The 23,566-nt window shown below is 39.8% G+C and overlaps 1 protein-coding gene across 3 annotated transcripts; it reads left to right on the top strand.

Annotated features, from left to right (window-relative positions):
- On the top strand, positions 1 to 22,981 carry C4H5orf63 (chromosome 4 C5orf63 homolog). Of its 3 annotated transcripts, none has more exons than XM_066277968.1 (4): positions 1 to 198; positions 17,252 to 17,372; positions 21,932 to 21,988; positions 22,653 to 22,981. In XM_066277968.1, exons 2-4 carry the CDS (start codon positions 17,259 to 17,261, stop codon positions 22,827 to 22,829), a joined length of 348 nt encoding a protein of 115 aa, XP_066134065.1. In that variant the 5' UTR covers positions 1 to 198; positions 17,252 to 17,258; the 3' UTR covers positions 22,830 to 22,981. The 3 variants fall into 3 exon arrangements, with proteins under 3 accessions (XP_066134065.1, XP_066134064.1, XP_066134066.1); XM_066277967.1 differs by having other exon boundaries at positions 6 to 170; XM_066277969.1 differs by lacking the exon at positions 1 to 198 and adding an exon at positions 5,981 to 6,051.
- The last annotated feature ends 585 nt before the right edge of the window (positions 22,982 to 23,566 follow it).

Genomic DNA, 23,566 nt, shown 5'->3' with positions numbered 1-23,566 from the left:
CGCCGCCACCCTTCAGATGGGTAATCTGCTCAGACCTGAGATTCATGGACACCTGCCCCGGTGGCGGCCCGCCCGGCGGAAGTGCGGAGCACCGAGCAGCTGAGGGGCCTGCTCGGGCGGAAGTGCCCAGCGCAGGGCGGAAGCGGCGACGTAGGCGGCGGGCGGCTCAGGTGGGTGTCAGTGACCCCGCACCCGCAGGTGGGCGCTCGCGGACCCCTGCACAGGGCAGGCAGGCGGGCAGGAGAGGGGCGCAAAGGAGCCTCTGGCTTTGCTGCGCGCGGCCAGTATTGATTTTCGTGAGAGGGACTTGAATTAGACCAGCAGCCATAAATCCGTGAACCACCGGAGGGGTGGGGGTTATAAGTGTGTGTGTGTGTGTGTGTGTGCACGCGCGCGCGCGCGATGGCGCTCTGGGAAGAATTACAGGCGGGAAAAGGCAGCTTTTTAAGATAAAGCAGGAAACATTTCAATTTCATGCTATTTACAGTGATTCACAGATGCCTATTAAACCGAGATGCCTCGGTTTAATTAACTTGTATGACGTAGCGGTATAACCTCAACTGACAATCCGCTGAGATGACTCTCTTTTTAAATAAATATTTTTGGGCAGCCATGTTGATCTTTAATTGGGGGTGAAAAGGTTGAAAGATGCAATAGGGAACATTGTGAGCCCAGTGTTCTCTGTACCTACTCTCTGCTTTATTGGGTAAAAAGCAGCACTCTGGGTGCTGAACAGTGAGAATAAATCAGACTGTCCAGTTTTGAACAAATACTTAGGCTTGTCAGTTACCCCCCCCCCCCAAGAAATACCAGCTCATACAAGTTTTTACTAAATCCAGAGATAGAAAAGTCCCATCTACATTATTGCTACCATGAATAAGCAAATTCCTGTTTCTAAGGCTGTCTTTAACAAGGAATTTGTGGCCTGTGTGATCTTTATTCTTGTTTCTTAATAGAAAGCTCTATATAGTACTTTATATTTTAGAGCATTTTTTTTTTAAATCCACAACATGGCCCAGCTTGACTTCAAGATTCAAAGCTCGTCCAGAATAGGGATAGTGTCTAGAATCTGTTGTATCCCACCCCTTTCTAGCACATTTCCGGACATAAACAGGGCTCCTACAACTACACAGCCACTACAGCTATGTCTCAGTATGCATGACACTGCACAAGGTGAGGTGGCTATTAAAGGCCACACTCTTCTCATTTAGTAATTATCTGGAGAATAGCTAATGAAAATGCATATGAAGCTCTCTACCAGTACTGTATTTGGAACTGGATACATTGAGATTTAAAATACTTGGAAAATGCCTGACCTGTGGTGGCGCAGCAGATAAACTGTTGACCTGGAACCACTGAGGTCGCTGGTTCAAAACCCTGGCTTCCCTGGTCAAGGCACATATAGGAGTTGATGCTTTCTGCTCCTCCCTCCTTCTCTCTCTCCTCTCTAAAATCAAACAATGAATAAATAAAATCTTAAAAAATTCTAAAAAAAAAAAAAAAAATGAACCTAACTATTAAAAAATAAATAAATAAATAAAATACTTGGAAAAAGAGATATACCCTGGAAATAGTGAATAATTACAATAATATTGGAATAAGGTAGAACTAATCATGGTTCTGTGTGAAATGTTGTGATCTGATAGCCTGGGTCCTGCTCTGCTCAGGAATAACCCGGAAGCAGAAAGGTCCTGTTCGTGAGAATTAAGGTCAGTGGGGCTGGTACTTTATAGACAGGCAGACTTCCCAGATTTTCTTTCTTCATGCCTTCTGTGGTTAGTGGTAGCCTCCTGCCAAGGAAGAATCAATATATTTTTTTTTTTGTCTCCCTTACCAGAGGGAAATTGGCTATGTGATTTTATTTAGATGGATTGATGGCAGTTAAGGTAATAGAAATGAGGATTTCCCAGCTTGGGAATTTATTGGACTGTATTTCTATTTTATTCCAGACACCTGGTATTCTTTAAGTATCCACAGGCAATGTGGAGATAGGCCTTCAAAATAAGTTTTCTTTTATTACTATTAAAGTTTTTGTATTTCACAACGTGTGCATCCTCTAGCTGGCTTGCACATTCAGTTACTATAATGCTAGGGCTCCCGCTTTCACATGTTAGCAGGACCTTGAGATGATCTGGTACAAGTAGTAAGATTTTTTTATGTTCCTTATTTTAAATCTAATCTTGCCACTGGTTTATTCAAGGAGTGTACAACAAAGGAAGCCAAAAGCCAGCTGGACTAGTTCTTGCATGCAGTTTTAATCTTGTTTGCAATTATTTGGAAACGGGAGAAACCATCTGGATCCAGAGATGTGTGAGGTACACAGGTAGCAGGGACAAGGAGAGCCTCCTTTATCCTTCCCCTAGTCATCACATAGTGCAGTGATTCTCAACCTTTCTAATGCTGTGACCCTGCAATACAGTTCTCATGTTGCGGTGACCCCAAACCAAAAAATAATTTTGGTGGCTACTTCATAACTGTAATTTTGCTACAGTTATGAATCGGAATGTAAATACCTGATATGCATTATGTATTTTTCGATGGCTATAGGCGACCCCACTGGGGTCGTGACCCACAGGTTGAGAACCGCTGACATAGTGTGTTCGAGGGACAAAATCATTTGAAGAAGAATGTGCAGAATGAAAGGTTTTGGCTAAGTTTTGCATATGTATTATCCCATATCTCTAACTCCCCAACCCAGTTATATCCACGGGGACCTGGAAGCATAAAAAACATTACTTATTCTCTTTTTATTTCAATCCTTACCCAAAATAAAGTTTTCAGAGATAAAAGCAAAACTCGAAATACCTTCTATTTTAAGAAAGCATCCATGTCCAAGGATTTCAGAGCATTCCACCAGTAATATCTAGTAACAATCATTTTGCTGATATAGGCTTCATCACTGTGGTATTGTATTCTTTGTTTGTAGATCTTTTTCCTGCCAAGGGTTTGAGTTCCTTCAGGGAAGGGAAAGTATCTTAATCGCTTTTATATTTCTAGTACCTGGCACGGTGTTTGGCACGTTGCAGAAACTCAGTATATGCGATAGAAATAAAAAGACAGTGTCCCTATAAGGATTGTGAAACATCATTGGAAATGTAGCAAGGTAGAGAAAAGAATATAAAACCAAAACCTTTGAAGGGGTTATTAGATGGAGTTATAAGTGCTATGGTTATTAATGCTTTAAAAAAAACAAAACAAACAAACAAACAAAAAAACACCTGGAATAGGGAAAGGCATATTTGAGAATCCATAGATATGGTCACCAAACTGCCTTCCCGGGAGATCTGGCCTGGCCAGTTGCAGGGCCTTTGTTTAACTGAATGGAATATGCAAGCTGAAAGGCTTCACCAGTCCTGTCTCCACCGCCTCCCAGTCCTGCCATGCTCAACTCCTCACCCAAACAGCTGTTGGGGAACATCTGAATAGTGTCCATTTGAATATATGCCAAATTATTAGCTTACCCAAGGCACTAATATCTTGGTTTTGTCTGCCCTAAAGATAGAGGACCTAATTATGGTCACTATAAGGCTAGGTTGCCCAAATAACATTGAAGGGAAGCCACAGTCAGGTAGTCATGTTTTCTACTTGGCTGATATTCCAAAGGAGTTCAAAGTCCAGTTTTTTCTGTTATAATTGGCCAGACCTGTGGTATTTGCTGCTGCTTTCTATTTTCAATAGAATTACAGCAGAAACCAGAATGTTACTACTGGAAATAAGTGAACTTCTTCTTACTGTTCCTGTACTTTTCATATTAATCATGAAATAATGGGGAAATAGTTTCTCATTAAGTTAGAAGGAAGAACATGAGATTGAATTATTTCATTTTTTTAGAAATGTTTTTCATGTTTTTCTTAAAACATGTAGTTCTCCCAGTCAACCAAGAGAAAGAAGACTGTTATTTAACAGAAATTCAGTAGGTTAAGGCAGCCTAGGACATAAGACTTAAAAAAGAAAAGACAAGATCCAAATGCAGCTTTGTTTGTACAGGTTCAAATATGAACTTAACCTGAATCTTTTCAGAGTTAGAGATCAGAACTTCATATTGGTAGCAAAAGAATTCTGCCATCCAAAGCTAAGATTTTCCTTATTCTCTCCATCTTTAAATTACACTTAAACAAATGGGGTATTCATTATTTGTTATACTCTGAGGATTACTGTATAAAGCTTTTTGAGACTTTTTTTAAGTCTTTTTTTGTGTGTGTGTGACAGAGACAGAGAGAGGGACAGATATTGCAGACAGGAAGGGGGAGAGATGAGAAGCACCAATTCTTCGCTCCAGCACCTTAGACCTTAGTTGTTCATTGATTGCTTTCTCATATGTGCCTTGACGGGGGGGAGGGGGGAGTTACAGCAGAGCAAGTGACCCCTTGCTCAAGCCAGTGACCTTGGGTTCAAGCTGGTGAACCTTGCTCAAACCAGATGAGCCCATGCTCAAGCCGGTGATCTTGGGGCTTCAAACCTCGGTTCTCCGCATCCCAGTCCAACACTTGTGCCACTGCCTGGTCGGGCTGAGATTTTTTTTTTTAAGAAAGGGGGGTTCAACTTGAAGATCCCTGTTAATTCTGAAAATTCTCTGTTGATCTCATTATGTAGAAAAATAATCCATTGTTCAAGGAGAAAATATAGAAAAACGAACACACAAGTGCTGTATGGAAAGCTTTGGTTAAACATTACTTCCTTTATCCATAAAGCAAAGGGATCTCCAAAGTCACGTCCTAGCTACAAAGTATTTTAACAGTGTTTGCTGTTAAGTAACAGAATAGGATTCAGAGGATTGTAGAATCTCACATAACTGAGGGTTGCTAGGGCCTGACCTCAAGAGTGCACGATTCCCATCATTCAGATTGAGCACTGTACTTCACAGGCTGAGGTACTGTTGGTATCAAAAGTCCAAAGAAGTGTTCAAGTTAGTAACTCAAATGTTCCAAAGTCGTTTGCTACAAAATAGCTAAAAATGAATGGAACATCCTTCAGCTCTTGTGTGATCATGAGGATAACTGTACCTCTTGAGCAAGATGAAATGGGAGAGGAGTATTAGTGATGAATGGAAGATATTGCCTAAATGGACAGACTTTGCATTGAAAATAGCTGTTTTTGGAAATGGGTTTGTGTGCTTTTTAAATAGCAAAGAAACTGGCATTACTAGCTGGGTACAAAAAAGACTAAGACGTTTTAAGGAAATTGCCTTCTTTCTGGGTCAGTGTTAAGTATCAGAGATATCTTCAAAGGGAATAGGTCATTTTGGTTAAGAAGGATAATGTGGGAAGGAGTCTGCATAATTCCTTATGCACTTTGTTCTCATCCCTTGAACTAGAATGATTTTGCCCTCATCTTAATGCTATCTTTATGGAATGAAGAAATTTTCAAATTGGTTTTTAAACTCTATTAAGCCCTCATGTATGATATAACCCAACCACATTATTCAGGTTTTCTTGGCTTTCAGGAACAGCTTTGCAGCCATTATGTCATAATTGTACTGATCATTGTTGCACACTCTGAATTCAGAATGTGCCTCTCTGGCTTCAGGCCAGATGCTGAGTCAGTGTCTTTGAGGCTGAGGATAAGGGGAAGAGTGTAATAAGTGCAAGCCCTGTGTGTTAACTGAATTTAGTCCAGAATCCCCTTATGACTCCTGAGTGCTAGAGGGAATGTATAGTAACAATACATTACTGTTGCCAATTAGTATCTTTATTTTATTTTTCTCAGCTGCATGTTTTTCTGCAAACCCGTCCCTGCCTTTGTAATGTGCACCAACCCCATTACTGAGTCGACTCCTCTGAAGCAATGATCTGGAAAGTGGGACTGCTAAGGTTCAAAGATTCTAAAGCAAATTCTTGCTTACACTAAAGATTTCTTTCCTCTTCTACTTCCTATATGTTAGCCTGCTCTAGGCCTAGGCAAACACAGCACTGCTTCTCGATGGGGAGGAGAATAAGATGATGAGGGTCTGTCATTAAAAATCGTTTTTCAGCCCTGGCCGGATGGCTCAGTGAATAAAGCCTTGACCTGGTGCACCAGAGGCGCAGGTTTGACCTCCCCAAGAAGCAATCAGTGAGTATGCAGCTAAATAGCACAATTAAGTGGAACAACAAATTGATACTTCTCCCTCTTTCTCTCCCACCTTCTCCTCCTTTTCTCTCTATGTGTCTTTCAAATCAGTGGGAAAAAAAAACTTTGTAATCATTTTTAATATAAATATAATTAATGAAGGCATGATGCCAACACCTCTGACTTTAGGAAAAGTTACTTTAATGCCTAATTCAAAAGGTATTGTGATAAATAAAATTAAAACATTTAAAAAGTCATTTTTTAAATGTGTCTAATAGTAAGAAAGAATAATACATTATTCTTCCTTTTCAAAAGAGCTTTTCCATCTACATGCTCAGTTTCAAGATGAGTGGCTGGCCACGCTCATGTCACCTCTGCCGATTCCTTACTGTGTCCTTCCGATGTCAAGGCTTCCCAGTTATGATTGAGGAACTAGAAAGCGAGTTTGTGATAGGCAAACGCCTTTACACTTCCGCCTAGATCTGTACATGAATTTTGTCTTTCGGATTATTTGTTCAGGGCCTTTTGAAGTCTTGGGCTATTGCCACAGCGTTTCTCCTGCTTGTTATTTCCCCTTCTTCAGTCAGGGAGACATCTGATACCCGGAGCTTATGGACAGTTTCCCCAGGTCTCTGTTAAATAAGAGAACACGGCAAGGCCCAGCATTTCCACTTTACAGTAAAGATGAAACTGAGACTTAATGAGGAATTGCCCAGCATCTCCGAACTACTTAGTGACAGTTGCCTGTCTTTGGGGGTTTATTGTTATGAAATCCTCACCTCAGATGCATTCAGGGAATTTCAAACATGCTGAATTCCAACTGAAAGTCTATATGAAGAGTAACTTTAACACTCTATACCATTTGTGCATTATTCCCCTGACTGATGATTTAGTGGGAGTTGTGTTCATTTCACTTTACTTTTAACATCTCTACACAATTTATTCAGAACTACTTTGGAATAAGTTTTGTCTTTAAAGATGATCAATAAAATACTGGGAAGCTTCTGTTTTGATATACATGAGTCAAGGATATCATTACTATAATAGCGGTACAGAATTTCTCCATCTTTGAAAATATAAAGACAGGCCCAATCAACTTTTGCCTTCACTGTTCTCCCCCAATCCACAGCATCCATTCTCACGGAAATAACTACTTTTAGTTTAGATGTTAAATTAGACAAGAACCAGGCGGGCATTTCATTTTAGGGGAAGACATTGGTTGGAAGGTTTCATTCATTTGCAGCAACATCAGACCTCTCTGATTTGTGGCAGATTCTTTCACTACCCCATTCTAGTCCAAGCCTTCCTCACTGTTTTTTTTGACAATGGGCCACTGCCGCATTCTGGAAGCCTTTTCTCCCCTTGGCTTCTGTGATGACTCTTTCCTGGTTTGCATCCTACTTCATCAACCCTTTATTCTGCCCCTTGCTGGCTCCTCTCTGCCCAACTTCTAACTGTTGGATTTCCTCAGAGATCCTTCCCAGGCCCTCTTCTTTTTCTGTATTATTTTAATGATGTCATCTAGTTTCCTACCTGTAAATACAAATCCTAAACTGATGGAGTCTCAAATTTTTATCTTCAGCTCTGGCTTCTCTCCTGACCACTAAACCTGCATATGTCACTCTCTCCTTGTCTCTAACTGAGCTCGGGGTCCCATACATTTCAATCTCTTCTTGGCTCAGTTTTCCTCATTTTCGTAAATGGCGCTGCCACCCACCAGAGGCTCAAGGCCAAAGCTAGGAAAGTCTTGACCATCATCTTGAATTCCTCACATCAGTTCATTGTCAAGTATTGTTGGCCTTAGTTCTGCCTGAGTCCATACCTCTCTCACCCAGGCCATTGCACTGGCCCCCTAATTGAGTCCCTGCTTCCCCTTATTTCCCAACAGTTTATTCTTCACACAGCAGCTAAAGTGATCTTTTAAAAATGTATGTCACTTCCTCCCTGTAAATCTAATTGTACTTAAAATAAAACCTCGATTCCCTAAGACCTTCCCACAAGGTCTTCGGTGATGCAACCCCACAGACCTTTCTGAACCCTGACTCCTGCCACTCTTCTAGTTTACTGGGCTTCGGCCACAGGGTCCTTTTTATTTTTTCTAATAAATCAAAGTTGTCCTCACCTTAGAGCCTTTGCACTTACTGTTCTCTCTTCCCTACATGCTCCTCCTTCTGATGTTCTTCATCCTTTCGTCTCAGCAAAAACGACACCTGCTCAGAATACCTTATTAAAGGACCTACACCACTCGATATCACATCACCCTGTTTTACTCCCTCCCTCTCTCTGCTGACCACTGTCTGATACTGTCTGGCATTAAAGAGATTCTTTAGTGTCACTAGAATATGGACCACGGGAGCTCAGGAACCTTGCTTCCTTGTTCATCCCCGAACCCAGCATCTCTAATAGTAGCTAATTCATGGGAAACATCAGATAACTTGAATGAATAAATAAATGACTCTTATCCTGCATCTAAATTGTCATAATTGACCTCTGACTCTTTCCCAGCTCCATTCGCCTTTTCTCTGCATTCTATCCTGCACGCTGCTGCCAGATCAGTCCTCCAAAACTGATCTTATCACATCACTATCTGTTCGAAACCCTTCAGTGGCTCCCGTCGAACAGGCCACAGCGTTCCTACTCAGTGCCTCGGTGTCGAACCACCACTTTGGACACTTCCCCTTTTTTTACCTCTCCAGATCCTACACGCTGTAGGATCCTCCTCTTGTGAAGCACCTTCAATCTCAGCCCACAGTAGTCTTCCTTTCTCTCTTAACATTCAGATTTGCCCATTAGATGTCCCTGTTGCAATCGCTACTGTATTTATATTGATTCAGTTAGGAATTTTACTCCCTTCTCCTGAATCCGGAATCTCTCTATTATTCTTGTTACTTGTATTTAGCAAGTAGGGTTTATTTCTTCACATGAGAGTTTTATTTGGAGGGAAGCAAATGGGCTATAGACCAAACAGACTGAAGGGGGAAAAAATGGCTTAATCTTACTGAGAATTTGAAGGGTGTGGGATATGGGAGCATAGTGCATATATTAAGTGGTGGGTATGTAAATGCGATATACTGTCAGTTAAATGATAATCTTACCTGATAGGCAAGGCCCACACTTCAAACAGCTAAAGAACTTTATCACAGAGCAGTGTGTCAACTGTGAATTAACATACCACCTGATGAGTACAAACAGAATAGAAACACCCACATACTTGGAAATCTCACAGTCATAGTAATAATTTGAAGGGAAATAAAAAAAAGGGGTTTTGTCCCTAGGCACTTCTGTGACCAGTCATTCCTTCCTGGGACCGGTTCTCTAGTGGCTCCTCTGGCCTGCTATGTGCTGAGCCTGTTGGAACTGAAATGGGACGTAGATGCTGCAGGGAGTGTGGTGGACATGTGTGTGACAGGCTGCTTCTCGCTCCCCAGGGCTGGGTGAGCATTTTGTGTTGTCAAATCATTGTGTTGTATAGCTAAAACTAATACAATGAATTTTGTCAAGTATACCTCAAATTAAAAAGGAAAAAAGAATGAAACTGATTATGAGGCCATGTACAAGTGGGTTCACAGGTGGGTGGTTAGCTCGGGGTCTCTGTGTCTCTGTTGTGACATCTTGTCTGAGTTGGCTGTACCTCCTAAGCAGTTCCCCTGGCCAGGTACCCTGACACCTGAGGGTGAGGTGCTAGAAAAGTACCTGAGATCCCACCCATGACAGTGAGTGAGGGCCCCACTCCAGATTAGGGCTTCTACCTTCTACTCTCTGCTTCTACGCTACAGCCTCATTCTGGCCCTGCTTAGCCCCTTGCAAGTGACATCTCAGATCTGCTCAATTTTCAGCTTTGGCTGTATCCCTCCATGCTGCCTCTTCTTGTCACTCTTGGCTCCACACTTGCACCCAGGGTCCCCGGCTAGGCTCCCACTTGTTTGAGGAGAGGGATGCTTGGACACAGCTGACCAAAAAGCACATGAGAGAGCACAGGTGAAGATACATCTGCCCTTGTTTCCCTGGTTTAAGTGGAGCCCAGTAACCCAGATGAGTCCCTAAGAACAACCTCACCTCATTACATAAACTCTCAGTAATCTAAAATGATGGGGTTTTCAAACTTCCAATGACGTTTTTTAAAGAAATAGAGCAAAAAATCATCAGATTTATATGGAACTATAAAAAACCCCGAATAGCCAAAGCAATCCTAAAGAAAAAGAATGAAGCTGGGGGCATAACAATACCTGACTTCAAACTCTATTATAGGGCCACGACAATCAAAACAGCATGGTATTGGCAGAAAAATAGACACTCAGGCCCTGGCCGGTTGGCTCAGCGGTAGAGCGTCGGCCTAGCGTGCGGAGGACCCGGGTTCGATTCCCGGCCAGGGCACACAGGAGAAGCGCCCATTTGCTTCTCCACCCCTCCACCGCGCTTTCCTCTCTGTCTCTCTCTTCCCCTCCCGCAGCCAAGGCTCCATTGGAGCAGAGATGGCCCGGGCGCTGGGCATGGCTCTGTGGCCTCTGCCTCAGGCGCTAGAGTGGCTCTGGTCGCAATATGGCGATGCCCAGGATGGGCAGAGCATCGCCCCCTGGGGGGCAGAGCACCGCCCCTGGTGGGCGAGCCGGGTGGATCCCGGTCGGGCGCATGCGGGAGTCTGTCTGACTGTCTCTCCCTGTTTCCAGCTTCAGAAAAATGAAAAAATAAAAAAAAATAAAAAAAAAAATAAAAAAAATAAAAAAAAGAAAAATAGACACTCAGACCAATGGAACAGAATAGAAAGTCCAGAAATAAAACCACATATATATAGTCAAATAATTTTTGATAAAGGGGCCAACAACACACAATGGAGAAAAGAAAGCCTCTTCAATAAATGGTGCTGGGAAAACTGGAAAGCCACATGCAAAAGAATGAAACTGGACTACAGTCTCTCTCCCTGTACAAAAATTAACTCAAAATGGATCAAAGATCTAAACATAAGACCTGAAACAATTAAGTACATAGAAGAAGACATAGGTACTCAACTCATGGACCTGGGTTTTAAAGAGCATTTTATGAATTTGACTCCAATGGCAAGAGAAGTGAAGGCAAAAATTAATGAATGGGACTACATCAGACTAAGAAGTTTTTGCTCAGCAAGAGAAACTGATAACAAAATAAACAGAAAGCCAACTAAATGGGAAATGATATTTTCAAACAACAGCTCAGATAAGGGCCTAATATCCAAAATATACAAAGAACTCATAAAACTCAACAACAAACAAACAAACAATCCAATAAAAAAATGGGAAGAGGATATGAATAGACACTTCTCCCAGGAAGAAATACAAATGGCCAACAGATATATGAAAAGATGCTCATCTTCTTTAGCTATTAGAGAAATGCAAATCAAAACTGCAATGAGATACCACCTCACACCTGTTCGATTAGCTGTTATTAGCAAGTCAGGTAATAGCAAATGTTGGAGAGGCTGTGGAGAAAAAGGAACCCTCATACACTGTTGGTGGGAATGTAAAGTAGTACAACCATTATGGAAGAAAGTATGGTGGTTCCTCAAAAAACTGAAAATAGAACTACCTTATGACCCAGCAATCCCTCTACTGGGTATATATCCCCAAAACTCAGAAACATTGATACGTAAAGACACATGCAGCCCCATGTTTATTGCAGCATTGTTCACAGTGGCCAGGACATGGAAACAACCAAAAAGCCCATCAATAGATGACTGGATAAAGAAGATGTGGCACATATACACTATGGAATACTACTCAGCCATAAGAAATGATGACATCGGAACATTTACAGCAAAATGGTGGGATCTTGATAACATGATACGAAGCGAAATAAGTAAATCAGAAAAAAACAGGAACTGTATTATTCCATACGTAGGTGGGACATAATACTGAAACTAAGAGACATTGACAAGAGTGTGGTGGTTACGGGGGGGAGGGGGGAATGGGAGAGGGATAGGGGGTGGGGAGGGGCACAAAGAAAACAAGATAGAAGGTGACAGAGGACAATCTGACTTTGGGTGGTGGGTATGCAACATAATTGAACAAGATAACCTGGATTTGTTATCTTTGAATATATGTATCCTGATTTATTGATGTCACCCCATTAAAAAAATAAAATTATAAAAAAAATATATATATATAAAAAATAAAAAAATTAAAAAAAATAAAATGATGGGGTTTGTTCCCAATAGGGGTGTGTGTGTGTGTGTGTGTGTGTGTGTGTGTGTGTGTATGTGTTTCTAGTCATTTGGGTAAGAAATAGGAATGTTATACTGGGACAATAATAAATGTGAAATGAGCACTTAACATCTCACATGGCACAATTGGCTAAATGGAAGCCCTGAGCCTCTCTTTATGGAAGACAGGTTCAGTGAGAGCTACAGTAATAGTGTCTGGTTAATGTCAGCTCAGCATTAAATTTACATTATCCTCTTGTGAAGAAGCTCCAGTATTACCTGTTAATAACCAAGGTGGCACTTGGGCTTATACAGACTTTTTGATTTTGTACATGAACTAACATGGCAGCTTGCCGATGAGGGATTATGTGAGCCTGGAGATTTGGTGTGCCAAAGGATTCTTTGTATGAATAAAAATTCTGGTCAGTGAAGGTCAGTTTCTCTACTCAAGCGAGAACAATGATATTTCCCTTCTAATCAGACACACGCAGAGTTTGAAGACTCCAAGAGCCCCACGTAAATGATGTGCAGCCATAGTCTCGGCAGCATCTCATGGAGAAATGAATAATCCTTAATAAAGGCTCAAATGACCCTGGCCTTTTTCTGTACTCTAATCAGTTGCTTTAACAGTATGCCGTCAGTGCTTCACAGAGAAAATGCTCCAAAGTTATCTTCCTTGTGTGCTTCAAGAAGGGCTGAATTGGTCCAATCAGTCCTCTCCCCCATGTTGTACTTGATTCTGCTATAAAGACCACTGAAGTCAGCCTCAATTTTGTTGAAAAACCAGCATTCCCTTTCTTTCAGGGTGATCTCTGTGCCTCTGAGTGGCAGTGGACCTGAAACAGCAGGAGTTGCTATCTTTATTGTTAGTCTGTGCAATTTGTTTTAGGCACATTCTAAATCTAGCCTTTTTGCGCCTTTTTTTTTTTTTTTTGTCAGCGACAAAGGTGACCCAATTGTGCTTCTTTGATATTATGAACACAGCTCTTTTTGCTCATATCACAGAGGCATGTAACAAAATACAAAGGATAAAATATGTCTCTATGTATTGTAGTAAGGACATATATTCTATGACTAAATTCAGTGACATAATCAAAAAGGTGTTGTCCTCTCGCAGTCATGAGCTAACAGGCAGAGACCGCCTTTCCGAGTGTTTTTTACAGTGCTGAGACGCTGTTCAAAAACAAAAGGACTAATGAAAATGTCACTTTGATAGAGTAGCCATATTAAGATTTTACTTCAAGAAGGCGTGATCAGGTGAATGTGACATGGACAGCAATGGTGTTAGGGTTTACAGAGTTAATAAAATAGTCTAGAAAGAATATCATAGAGTTCTAATTGGAGTATGTTATGTTTTCATTTTACCTTTTTTCTAGAACTAAGTGGACTTTTTTCTAGAACTATGTTCAGAATTTTAGCCTTGATGTAGTATTTCTGCCTAGGAGAGGTATATGAAGCTTTTTATTTATATTAGACTCTAATATAATTTTATCATCTAAGGAAGTAAATTAATTTAACAATGTGGTAAATTGCATGTACCTTAGGGCATTTGGCAAATACGCAGGTAGTAAAATTACATAATGCTAATGCATTTCTCAGTAAACAGATACATGATATTTAAGTAGTTAAGTACATTGTAAAAAAAAAAGTAGAAATGGAGACTAACAGTGGAAAAGAGAACTAGTTTTAAACAGAATAGCTGTAGCATCACTGAAGACTTTACTTAGCTCCCTGGGTTGGTTGAACAAATATTCCAGCAAATCTGGAATGAGCAGCAACTCTGTTTACTATGACAGGCTTTATTTGTCTTGGGCACAACCAAGACCACATGCTGTGTTTTGTCATGTTGGAAATACTGAAGCAGATTTCCATTGTGAATGTGAGTCTCTTTTTTAAAGCCTTAACACCTCAGTCGCAACTCAGTTAGGTAAAACGATACATTTTCCTTTCCTAACCAGCCAAACATCAATGAATCTTAAATAGCTCCACAGAAAACATGTAGCTGCAGGTCAGTGTCCCTGGCTGTAGTCTCACATCACTGCCATAGATGAGCTGGTCCTTCTCACTTCCAAGGGCTGTGTTTCTGCCTTTAACAAAACAAATTTTTAATTTCCTTTCTCCTCCTTATATATAGTACAGCTTCCTTAACCCCATACCTTACATGGGTGTGCTACCTTTAGCATAGGGCCTTCCCAAAACCACTGATGCAGAAATTCCTACCTACTATAAACACGACTAACATTCTACACTCCCTTCTCATGTATACATTCTGTAGACAAAGCCATGTTTAGCAGCAGTGGTCTCCAACCACTTGCATCTTTTGGACTTGTTGATTCTGCTGAATTTACAAAAAATGTGTATATCAGGGCTTAGCACTTAGTTGAGAGTGGCACTGCGTAACATGAAATTACTTAGACCCACTTTCCTCCTTGGAATAATGCTGGGTAGCAGATCATGGCAAAATTCTCATCACATTCCTTTCCTATGCATTATCATGATCATTTAGTTAGCAGGGAGATTTAGTGAGAAGTATTCAATAGAAGACTAAGGGTTTAAGAGTGAAGGAAAGATTACTGTTTTCACGGATTAGAATCAAATCTTTTTGTCCTGTGGTCTTTATTCTAGTTTGATATGGATTGGTGTTTTTCTCTAAAATCATACCATTCTGTCTGAAATGAATTTAAGGTTAATCTTATACTGAGAAGCCTGGTCTCCAGGAGGGATTAGCGTGTAATTAATACAGTCATGCTGGGGAGCAGAGCAGGGGGAGATTTAAGGTGGTAGTGAGGGGGCGGGAACAGCTGCCGCACCCTCCCCCACAGTTCTGTGGGTGCCTTGAGGAGCACTGATCTTTATTTCAGAGATTTGCCCAAATAGCAACTACTGTGCACAATGACTATCTGATTAGGGTTAGAGGAGAGACTGAAGAGGGGGAGAAAGGCTCACTTTCATACTTTTTATTATTATTATTGATTGATTTGAGGGGGGGAAGGGGGAGACACAAAGAGAAAAACACCAATTTGTTGTTCTACTTATTTTTGCATTCATTGGTTGATTTTTTTAAGAGAGGGAGAGAAAGAGGAGGAGGGCCTGACCTGTGGTGGCGCAGTAGATAAAGCGTCGACCTGGAAATGCTGAGGTCGCCGGTTTGAAACCCTGGGCTTGCCTGGTCAAGGCACATATAGGAGTTGATGCTTCCAACCCCTCCTCTCTCTCTCTCTCTCTCTCTCTCTCTCTCTCTCCTCTCTCTAAAATGAATAAATAAAATAAAATAAATGTACATTAAAAAAAAAGAGGAGGAGGAAGAGTGAGATGAGAAGCATCAACTCGTAGTTGCTTCACTTTAGTTGGTTAGTGATTGCTTCTCATATGTGCCTTGACTAGAGAGCTCAAGACAGCAACCTTGGCATGCCAGCCAGAGACCTTGGGATCATGTCAATGATCCCATGCTCAAGCCAGCCACCCCACACTCACACAGGCAAGCCCTCACTCTAGCCAGAGACCTCAGGGTTTTGAACTGAGGCCCTCAGCATTCCTGGCCAACCTTTAATCCACTGTACCACCACCTGTCAGGCCATTGGTTAATTCTTATATGTGCCCTCACTGGGGATCAAACCTATAACCTTGACATATCAGGATGACAGTCTAAACAACTGAGCTACCTGGCCAGGGCCTCACTTCAATACTTTTAACACTCGAACAAATATTTGAACACTTACTCTGTGCCAGGTTAATTATAAATGTTTGGGGTGAACAAATACCTGCTCTTATAAAACTCACATTATAGTAGAAGGGGACATATTGGTAAATAAGTCAGTTTAGATAGTGAAGGATAAAAGAAAACTATAGCAAAGTATGAAGAATAGTGGGCTGATCAATAATAATTGTAAGATAGTCACCAAGGTATCTCTAAAGAGATGACATGAACGCAGGCCAAATGAGGAGAAGCTACTTTAAGGGCTTTTCACACAGAGGGATGACAGCAAGTGCAGAGATCCTGGTGAAGAAATGACCTTTGGTCATTCAAAGAACGGAAAGAGAATCTTTGTGACTGCAACTTGCCAAGATAAGGGAAGGAGGACGGGTGATAGATAAAGTTGGAGAGATAGAGTAAAGCAAATATGAAAATACCAGGAATGAATTCATCTTGGGAATTTTGGTAAATGATAAAGTAAGCAGTGCCTTTTCATTTTAAAAGTGTTTTAAAAGTGAAATGATCATATTTGTAGCGTTCAGGACAAAGCTGGAGGCTCAATAGAATAGGAATAAGTAGGGTATCTTATGTTGTACAAAGTGGCAGGACGAGGGTGCTTCAAAGACTAGTGTTTGGCATGCTGTTGTCATCAAATTGTTCCTATTAGAATATCTCCAGTAGAAACAGTAGCACATTTGTGTATGTTTTCAAAAACAACGGCAATCTCCTTTTAAAATTCTTCTTAAGGAGTAAATTTTTGTTTCTGACAAGCTTACTTGGTCTAATTCTCCCGTACAGTTCCTCTAAGTACAACTCTGTTGCCCTATCCTTTGCAGCAGAGGGGCATAGATCTCATACGTGATAGCCTTAACCTTCACCTGGGGCCTTGCGCCGCTTACTTATTGCTTCCTTAACTGTGATGCTGGCTAGTGAATGCTTGCTAATAAGATCAGCTATCTCAGAGAATAATAACAATCTCAGGAAGCAAACACATTTTAAGGGATCATCAGGATGCTGGCAAAATCTGCAGGTGTAATTTAATTTTATATTCAAATGAACAAACCCATGCAGTTTGCTTTCAAAAACTAAGTGATTAGGTGCACAGCTAATCTATAAATATGGATTTTTTGCCCATTCTAAATTTGGTTTTGTTTGGAATACAGTGAATGTGGAGGCGTGGTGGAGACTTGCCAAACATCTGGGACTCTCTGACACTCCTGAACTTCAAGAAGCAATTCTGAAGTCTTCAAATTCCATCACAGGCTTGCGGCTTTCTGTTCATATTATCAAGAGCATCTAGAGCATAAAAGTTTACTGGTCTATTTTTCTTTTGGCAGAAGTAAGATGCTCTGGTTTCAAGGAAGTAGCACGCAACTTGCCAAATACTCCTTTCAACTCTTCCTGAGAAATCTCTCTGCCTCTAAGACTGTTTTGCCTGTGCTGACCTTATTCACAAAGGTACGGAGTGAAAAAGTAAAATTACTACGTTAAAAATGTAAAGTATTAAAATTGTTGGGTGAAGAAAATAAAGAAGAAACATGTTGAAAGTAAAAGAAGAAACATTCTTCAGACCTGCTCCTCAGTTTCAGTAACAACAGCAGTAACTCAGTTTCCTACTCAGATTGCTTAGTCACACAATTAGAGTGTAAATTAACATATGTACTAGCCATCTGAGACCCTCACGTTGAAAAAAAGAACTCTCAGATTACAATATGATGGTTACAAACGTATAGCTTAGAAACTTAGTTCTTGTTATTTGTGATATGTATGTTCTATAAGTCACCACAAACAGTGAATTAGTGAATACTGAAACATAAAATATAAGGTTAGGTTCCATTGAGCTTCTGGTAAAATTTTTGTCAATTTATGAATATATAACCTTGTTTTATATGTGTTTCTGTTTTAAAACACCATATTTAATATATATATATATTGTTGAGTCATTAATATTGAACTTAATAACAACACTGTTACTCATGCCTGAACAAAGCTTATCCAACACAATATTTTCTCTATAAGGCACAACACCACCTTCTTGTGCTTAGAAGCGTTAGACAGCACTTCAGCAATGTCAACAACAACAACAAAAAACCACAAAAATGCAAAAAACACCAACGTGGCACTAAATAGATCATAAGAAGGATACTTTGTTTACAAGTGTGCACTGAAACAAGAAGGCAGAGCGTCATCTTGTTCAACCTTAGCAGGGAATGTGCATTTTGGGTGAGTCAGAATTTACTCAGCTCTGTGTACATGTATGTACATGACTGCAAAAGGTCCATGAGTGTTGATCTTGGGGTGACAAGTTTTAGTGAATAAGTGAACTCACAAATACAGAATTTATAAGTGATGGTTGACTGTACTTGTTTTCTTATCCCTAACACTAGTCTGAAGGTATAGGTAGTTAAAAATTTTTAAGAGCTTCGCCCCCAGAAATTTATAATACAAACATTACCAATTTTATTTTGCTAGTTAAAATTACTTTGTGTGATACATAATTAAAAATAAATTAAATACAAGGTAACAGAATTAACTTTAGTGAATAATACTGCAATTCAAACAAAAAAAAGTCTTATGTTTAATAGATTTTTCAGATTTCGGTCATTTTAACATGAAAATATCTAATGGTTATCTGATAACAAAGCTTAAGAAGTGTTTAAAAATTAACTACTTGTTGAGAATAGCTACTAAACTACTTTTCATATCCATAAGTATTAATGCACTGCTGGAAATTTTGGAATAAAACTATTTCATCATTTGTGTCTCCATATAAGAAATGCATGTGAGAATTACCCACAAAAATAAAATAATCCCATAAGGCCAATGGCGTTCACTCAGCCTAACTATTCTGCACTATTTTTTCGTTTAAGCAACAGCCAAGTTAGCTGAAAACATTTGCAAAAAAAACAAAAACAAACAACAACCTACTAATCTTCTATTCAGCTTAAATTTTGTACTGAACCCTTGACCTGTGTCATTATCATTCTCACCTTCAGGAGTTCACAATCCAGAGAAAAGGTAGGCACAGTATTAGGTCTTTCTCCATTATAAATGGTAAAAGGATCTTTAGTAGGTTCATTCTGAAACTAAGCTTGTTGCCAGTCTCTACAGCTCCGCATCCTCTGGGTTAGACCTGCCCTGACTTGGCCTCTTCTCGTAAATGACTGCAGAGATCCCAGACTCCATATCTCACAGCTTGAGTATCTACCTAAACTCCAACAAAAGCCTCAGCTAATTATTGGCCTGATCAACTGAACCCTGAGCCATACCATTTTAGCCGAAGGGATAGGATGTGCTAAGTCTCGTGTTCCGCCTGGTTCAGGGATGGAATCAGCCACATGCTGAGAGCAGGTTCTGTGACTCAAAAATCACAGCATTCTTGCTACAAGAAAGAGGTGTGGGTAGTAGACAACCAACCCAGCAAATGTTCGCTGAAATTCAGGGCTGGAGTAAATAAGTGCTCTATTTGTGCCATAGGAAAATCCTAGACAAGGATGTGTGAATGATCCAGACCATTGGGTCTTACCCTTTTTCAGTTCATAGACCTCTTTAAAATTTGATGAACCTTTCCTCATAAATACACACACACACACACACACACACACACACACACGATAATTTGCACAGATTTCCATGAACACCAGCTTTTAAAAACCAAACCTAAAAACCTTATCTAGGCTCTACTAAAGGTTTTTATTATAAAAGCAAAATGGTAGTAATCTCGTACTTCTGCAATTTAGCTTATTTTTCTTTTGCTTTTAAGAACCTCTGTTGATTTTTTTGAAACTTTCTCAGAAATGTCAACAGGATTATCTCAACATATTACAGACTATCCTTAATCTATTTATGATAAAACTAAGAGTAACCACATGAGCCTAATTCTCTGAACTAGGAAATTAAGGCCAGAAAGATCCTTCTGAAGGGACTCATTCTTTTTGAAAAGACAAAGCTCTGTCTACATAGACTTTTTTATTTAAACCGAAGTTATTGTCACTTACAGTGAATTTGGGGAAAAATAAATAAAGTAAAAATGGTTTCCCTAGTTTTGCATCAACAAGATACCACATTTCATAACTGTTTTCAATGGTTAAAAAGAAAATACAAAAAAATGCTAAAGGACAAAAAAAAAAGATGGCTGCTGAAGTATGGTTTATTATTGTGCATTCACAGTCTTGCAGGAGCTGAGAAGTTCGCAGGTGTGAACAGATCCTATTCAGTGGTGAGGCCTGTGCAGTAGTGTGAACCTTTTCATGGACTGTACCATACACCTGATACTGTAAACATACTGTAATGATAACACCTCACATAGAAACAGGAGAAAAACCCTGGGTCAGCAGCAAGCTTTTTAAAAAATATTTTTAGTTAAATGTTAAGGAGAAACAAAAAGGCTTTTTCCCCAGAGTATCATGTGTGAACCTACAACACTCTGACCTTTCTCTCTCCTCCTTGATTGTATGAATAACCGAACCTGAGATCACCTCTTAGAAATGGTTTAACCTTTAGCTGCAGTGGCTGTGCTCCCTCCCACGTGTGTGTGTATATACATGACAGTGTGCATTGCAGTGCCCCCACAGTGTGCATTGCACATTGGGCCCCCACAGTCTGGTCCCCCTCCCAGCTACCCTTGGATAGTATGACTAGTTAACAAGTTGTTGATCTGCACCAAGCGAGACACAGTTATGTAATCTCTTGCCAGCCATCACCCCTCTTGGTGCGATGCTGTACAGGTCTCTGTGAGAAGTACTAGCTGTTTCAGCAGCCAATCGACTTATTGTTTATTTTTTTTCCCTGGGTTTCTGTTTTCTTTACAATAGAGGTATGAAAGCGTTCTGGGTTCAGTTGAAATTCCTGATGAAGAAACACAATTGAAATTTTTTCAGTGATAAAATTCACATGTCTATATTTCAAACAGTGAAGCTAAAACTTGATGTAAATTCCTCCTTTTTTGGCTTAATGAATATCATTTATTCAATATGAAATCTATACATTATATGTTCTACATGTTAAGAATAAATGTACATTAAATCTTGGTATTAAAAAAAAAGCTGTGAGTTAAGCTGAAGGAAGGGCCTTTCTTTTATATAACTACTCATCTCTTCCTGTCATGTTAAAAAGCAGGTTTTATATAAGCATCGGTAATGTTGAGTCTATTCTGAGCTCATGCAAGAGAACCTATAGCTAGTTCCTGTTCATAGAGTCGAGGCCTGAGAAGCCTTTAAAATCCTGCCAGCGATCCATAGCATTCTAGACAGGCTTCACTACGTGGTTAGAGTACAAACAACAATAGGCACTAAAACTTGCTTGCTTCTCAAGTGGAGAATCATCTGGGAAACCTATTGCCAACACTTGTAATAAGAAACAGTCAAAACATTAAAGAGTTGTTACAATCATCATCTGAAATAGCTTTCCTTTTTTAAAGATGGGGCACTCACTATCTAACTCTGTCCCAGTTTGGTCTATTTCTGTGGATTGATTAGGAGGAGCAGGCTGGCAAAGCTCAGTGTTCCCCATTAAAAACAGACTTTTAGACATTTTGGTGATGTCAGCCAGGCCAGGAAGGTACTCCTGGGAGTATAGGTCAGTGTAAAATACTCTTCCCAGGTATCAATTACCTAAAGCCAGTAACAAAAAATGTAAGCATCTAAATGTATACATATATATAACACATATCCAATACATTTAGATACATTTGTTATGTACATATATGTGTATGTATACATGTGTGTATGTATACATGTATGTATAACAAATGTAAGCATCTAAATTTATTAGATAGCTAGATTGATTTTTGGAGAAAAATCAAAACAAAACAACTGAAAAATGCTGAAAGCCCATTTACTGTGAAATACTAGCTATTTATAAAAGTCTGTGACAGTGTTTTACTTTGGAAATAAAACAGTGTAATCAACGTGGTAGAAAACAGTCCTTTAAAATAGGTATAATCTGCTTCTGGTGGTTTTTGTCAGGCTGCACGCCTTTCTTTGGGTTTGATGGCTTTACCGTTTTTCTTTCTGTAGGATCCATGTCCCCTTTGTGATGAAGCGAAGGAAGTGCTGGAGCCTTATAAAGACAGGGTAATTTCATCGAGTGTGGCTTTATGTACATAGAACGGGGAATGTATGTGATATAAGGTATCTGGATCCTTCCTTTAGGAAAAGAGATTAAATGATTTTTCATTTAAATTTGCTTTCTAATTTTCAGAGAGAGATTTTACTGCTAATTTCCATAAAACTTATTGCCCCTAAGTGTTTTTCTCTGAGCAGTACTGGTTTCCTTACTCTGCCTCTTCATATGAGTCAAAGTTAATTAGCAGGTGCAGGATTCGTGCTTCTTTTTAAACTTTGGTCCCTATTCCTTTTGTTTTGTCATTTACATGGAAGTGTTCTCCTGTAGCAACACATGACAACTTTCCCATTTTTTTAAACCAAAACATGCTTGTCCTGATTCTCAAGGAGCTTCCCAGTTGGGACATATTTTATTTCACTGGGAACTGAGTAGTGCCTGGATGCTTAATGTAATAGGTAACAGACGAGGAGCAATATCAGGAGTTAATGAATGTAATGAAATCAGTCAAGTTGTGGAAATCGGGAACATGAGACTACTTTGGACCTCACACAGATAAACAACAAGAACAAAACCTTTTGGCATTAGAACCGGCCTGGGATCAGTTTGTCACTGAAGTTACTACATCATTCCATGTTCTCTAAAATACAGAGTTTTAGTCTGTTTCTGTTTCAGTTTATTTTACAGGAGGTGGACATCACACTTCCAGAAAACTCTGCTTGGTATGAGAGGTACAAATTTGACATCCCTGTCTTTCATTTGAATGGCAAGTTTCTGATGATGCATCAAGTAAACATCTCAAAACTTGAAAAACAGCTCCAGAAACTTGAGCGGCAAGGTCATGGAAGCTGATGAAAGCCCTCTTGATTTTCCACCCTCGCTGTCCATAAGGCATCTTCCTGAGGAAATGGCCATGGCCTTGTACTCCTTTTGTCACTGTCGTACAACTGTAATGATGTTCTGAACGTAGTGCTACCAAATAAATATTGTCACTCTTCTTCTGATCGACGGAAGTAACCACTGTGGGAACTGTTTACCTTTTGGCATTTTATAAAATATTGGCAGGACGAGGGTGATGGAGGGCAGGAGAAATCCATTTGTTTTACTTATTTTTCTCTTTTGTATTAATGTAGAAACATTTCACATTCATCGGGCAGTGTCATTTATGGGAAGAAGGTTCTGCATCCCTGCTGCTGCCCTGAGGGCATAACTTTTTAATGAAAAAATAAACACTCTTCCTCTCAGTAAGATAAAGTGAAATGTGAATTGTTAATAACTGTGCACAGTCAATAAAGAGATGTTTTAACAAATATATCTGCATGAAGCCTATTTATGTGAAATTTAATAATACCTGTTTAAAATTAGAACTCATTTTTTGGGGGTTGAAGAGAATAATTATCTCAGCCAAAGAAGCTTCCTTTGAGAAAAACAAAGACTTAGGCACCCAAAATATATATAGGAATCTCAACATGCTTTGCACATAGTCAGTGAATTGATTCGTAATATTTGAGTACTGCCTTTGATAGTTTTTCATTTATTGTCAATTGAGACAATTAAGCTTATTATATAAAACAGTGGGTTTTTTTATC

The sequence above is a fragment of the Saccopteryx bilineata genome, chromosome 4 (assembly GCF_036850765.1).
Source record: "Saccopteryx bilineata isolate mSacBil1 chromosome 4, mSacBil1_pri_phased_curated, whole genome shotgun sequence".
Taxonomy (NCBI): Eukaryota; Metazoa; Chordata; class Mammalia; order Chiroptera; family Emballonuridae; genus Saccopteryx; species Saccopteryx bilineata.
The sequence above is the reverse complement of the archived record's forward strand: the minus strand, read 5'-3'. Positions and strand labels throughout refer to the sequence as shown.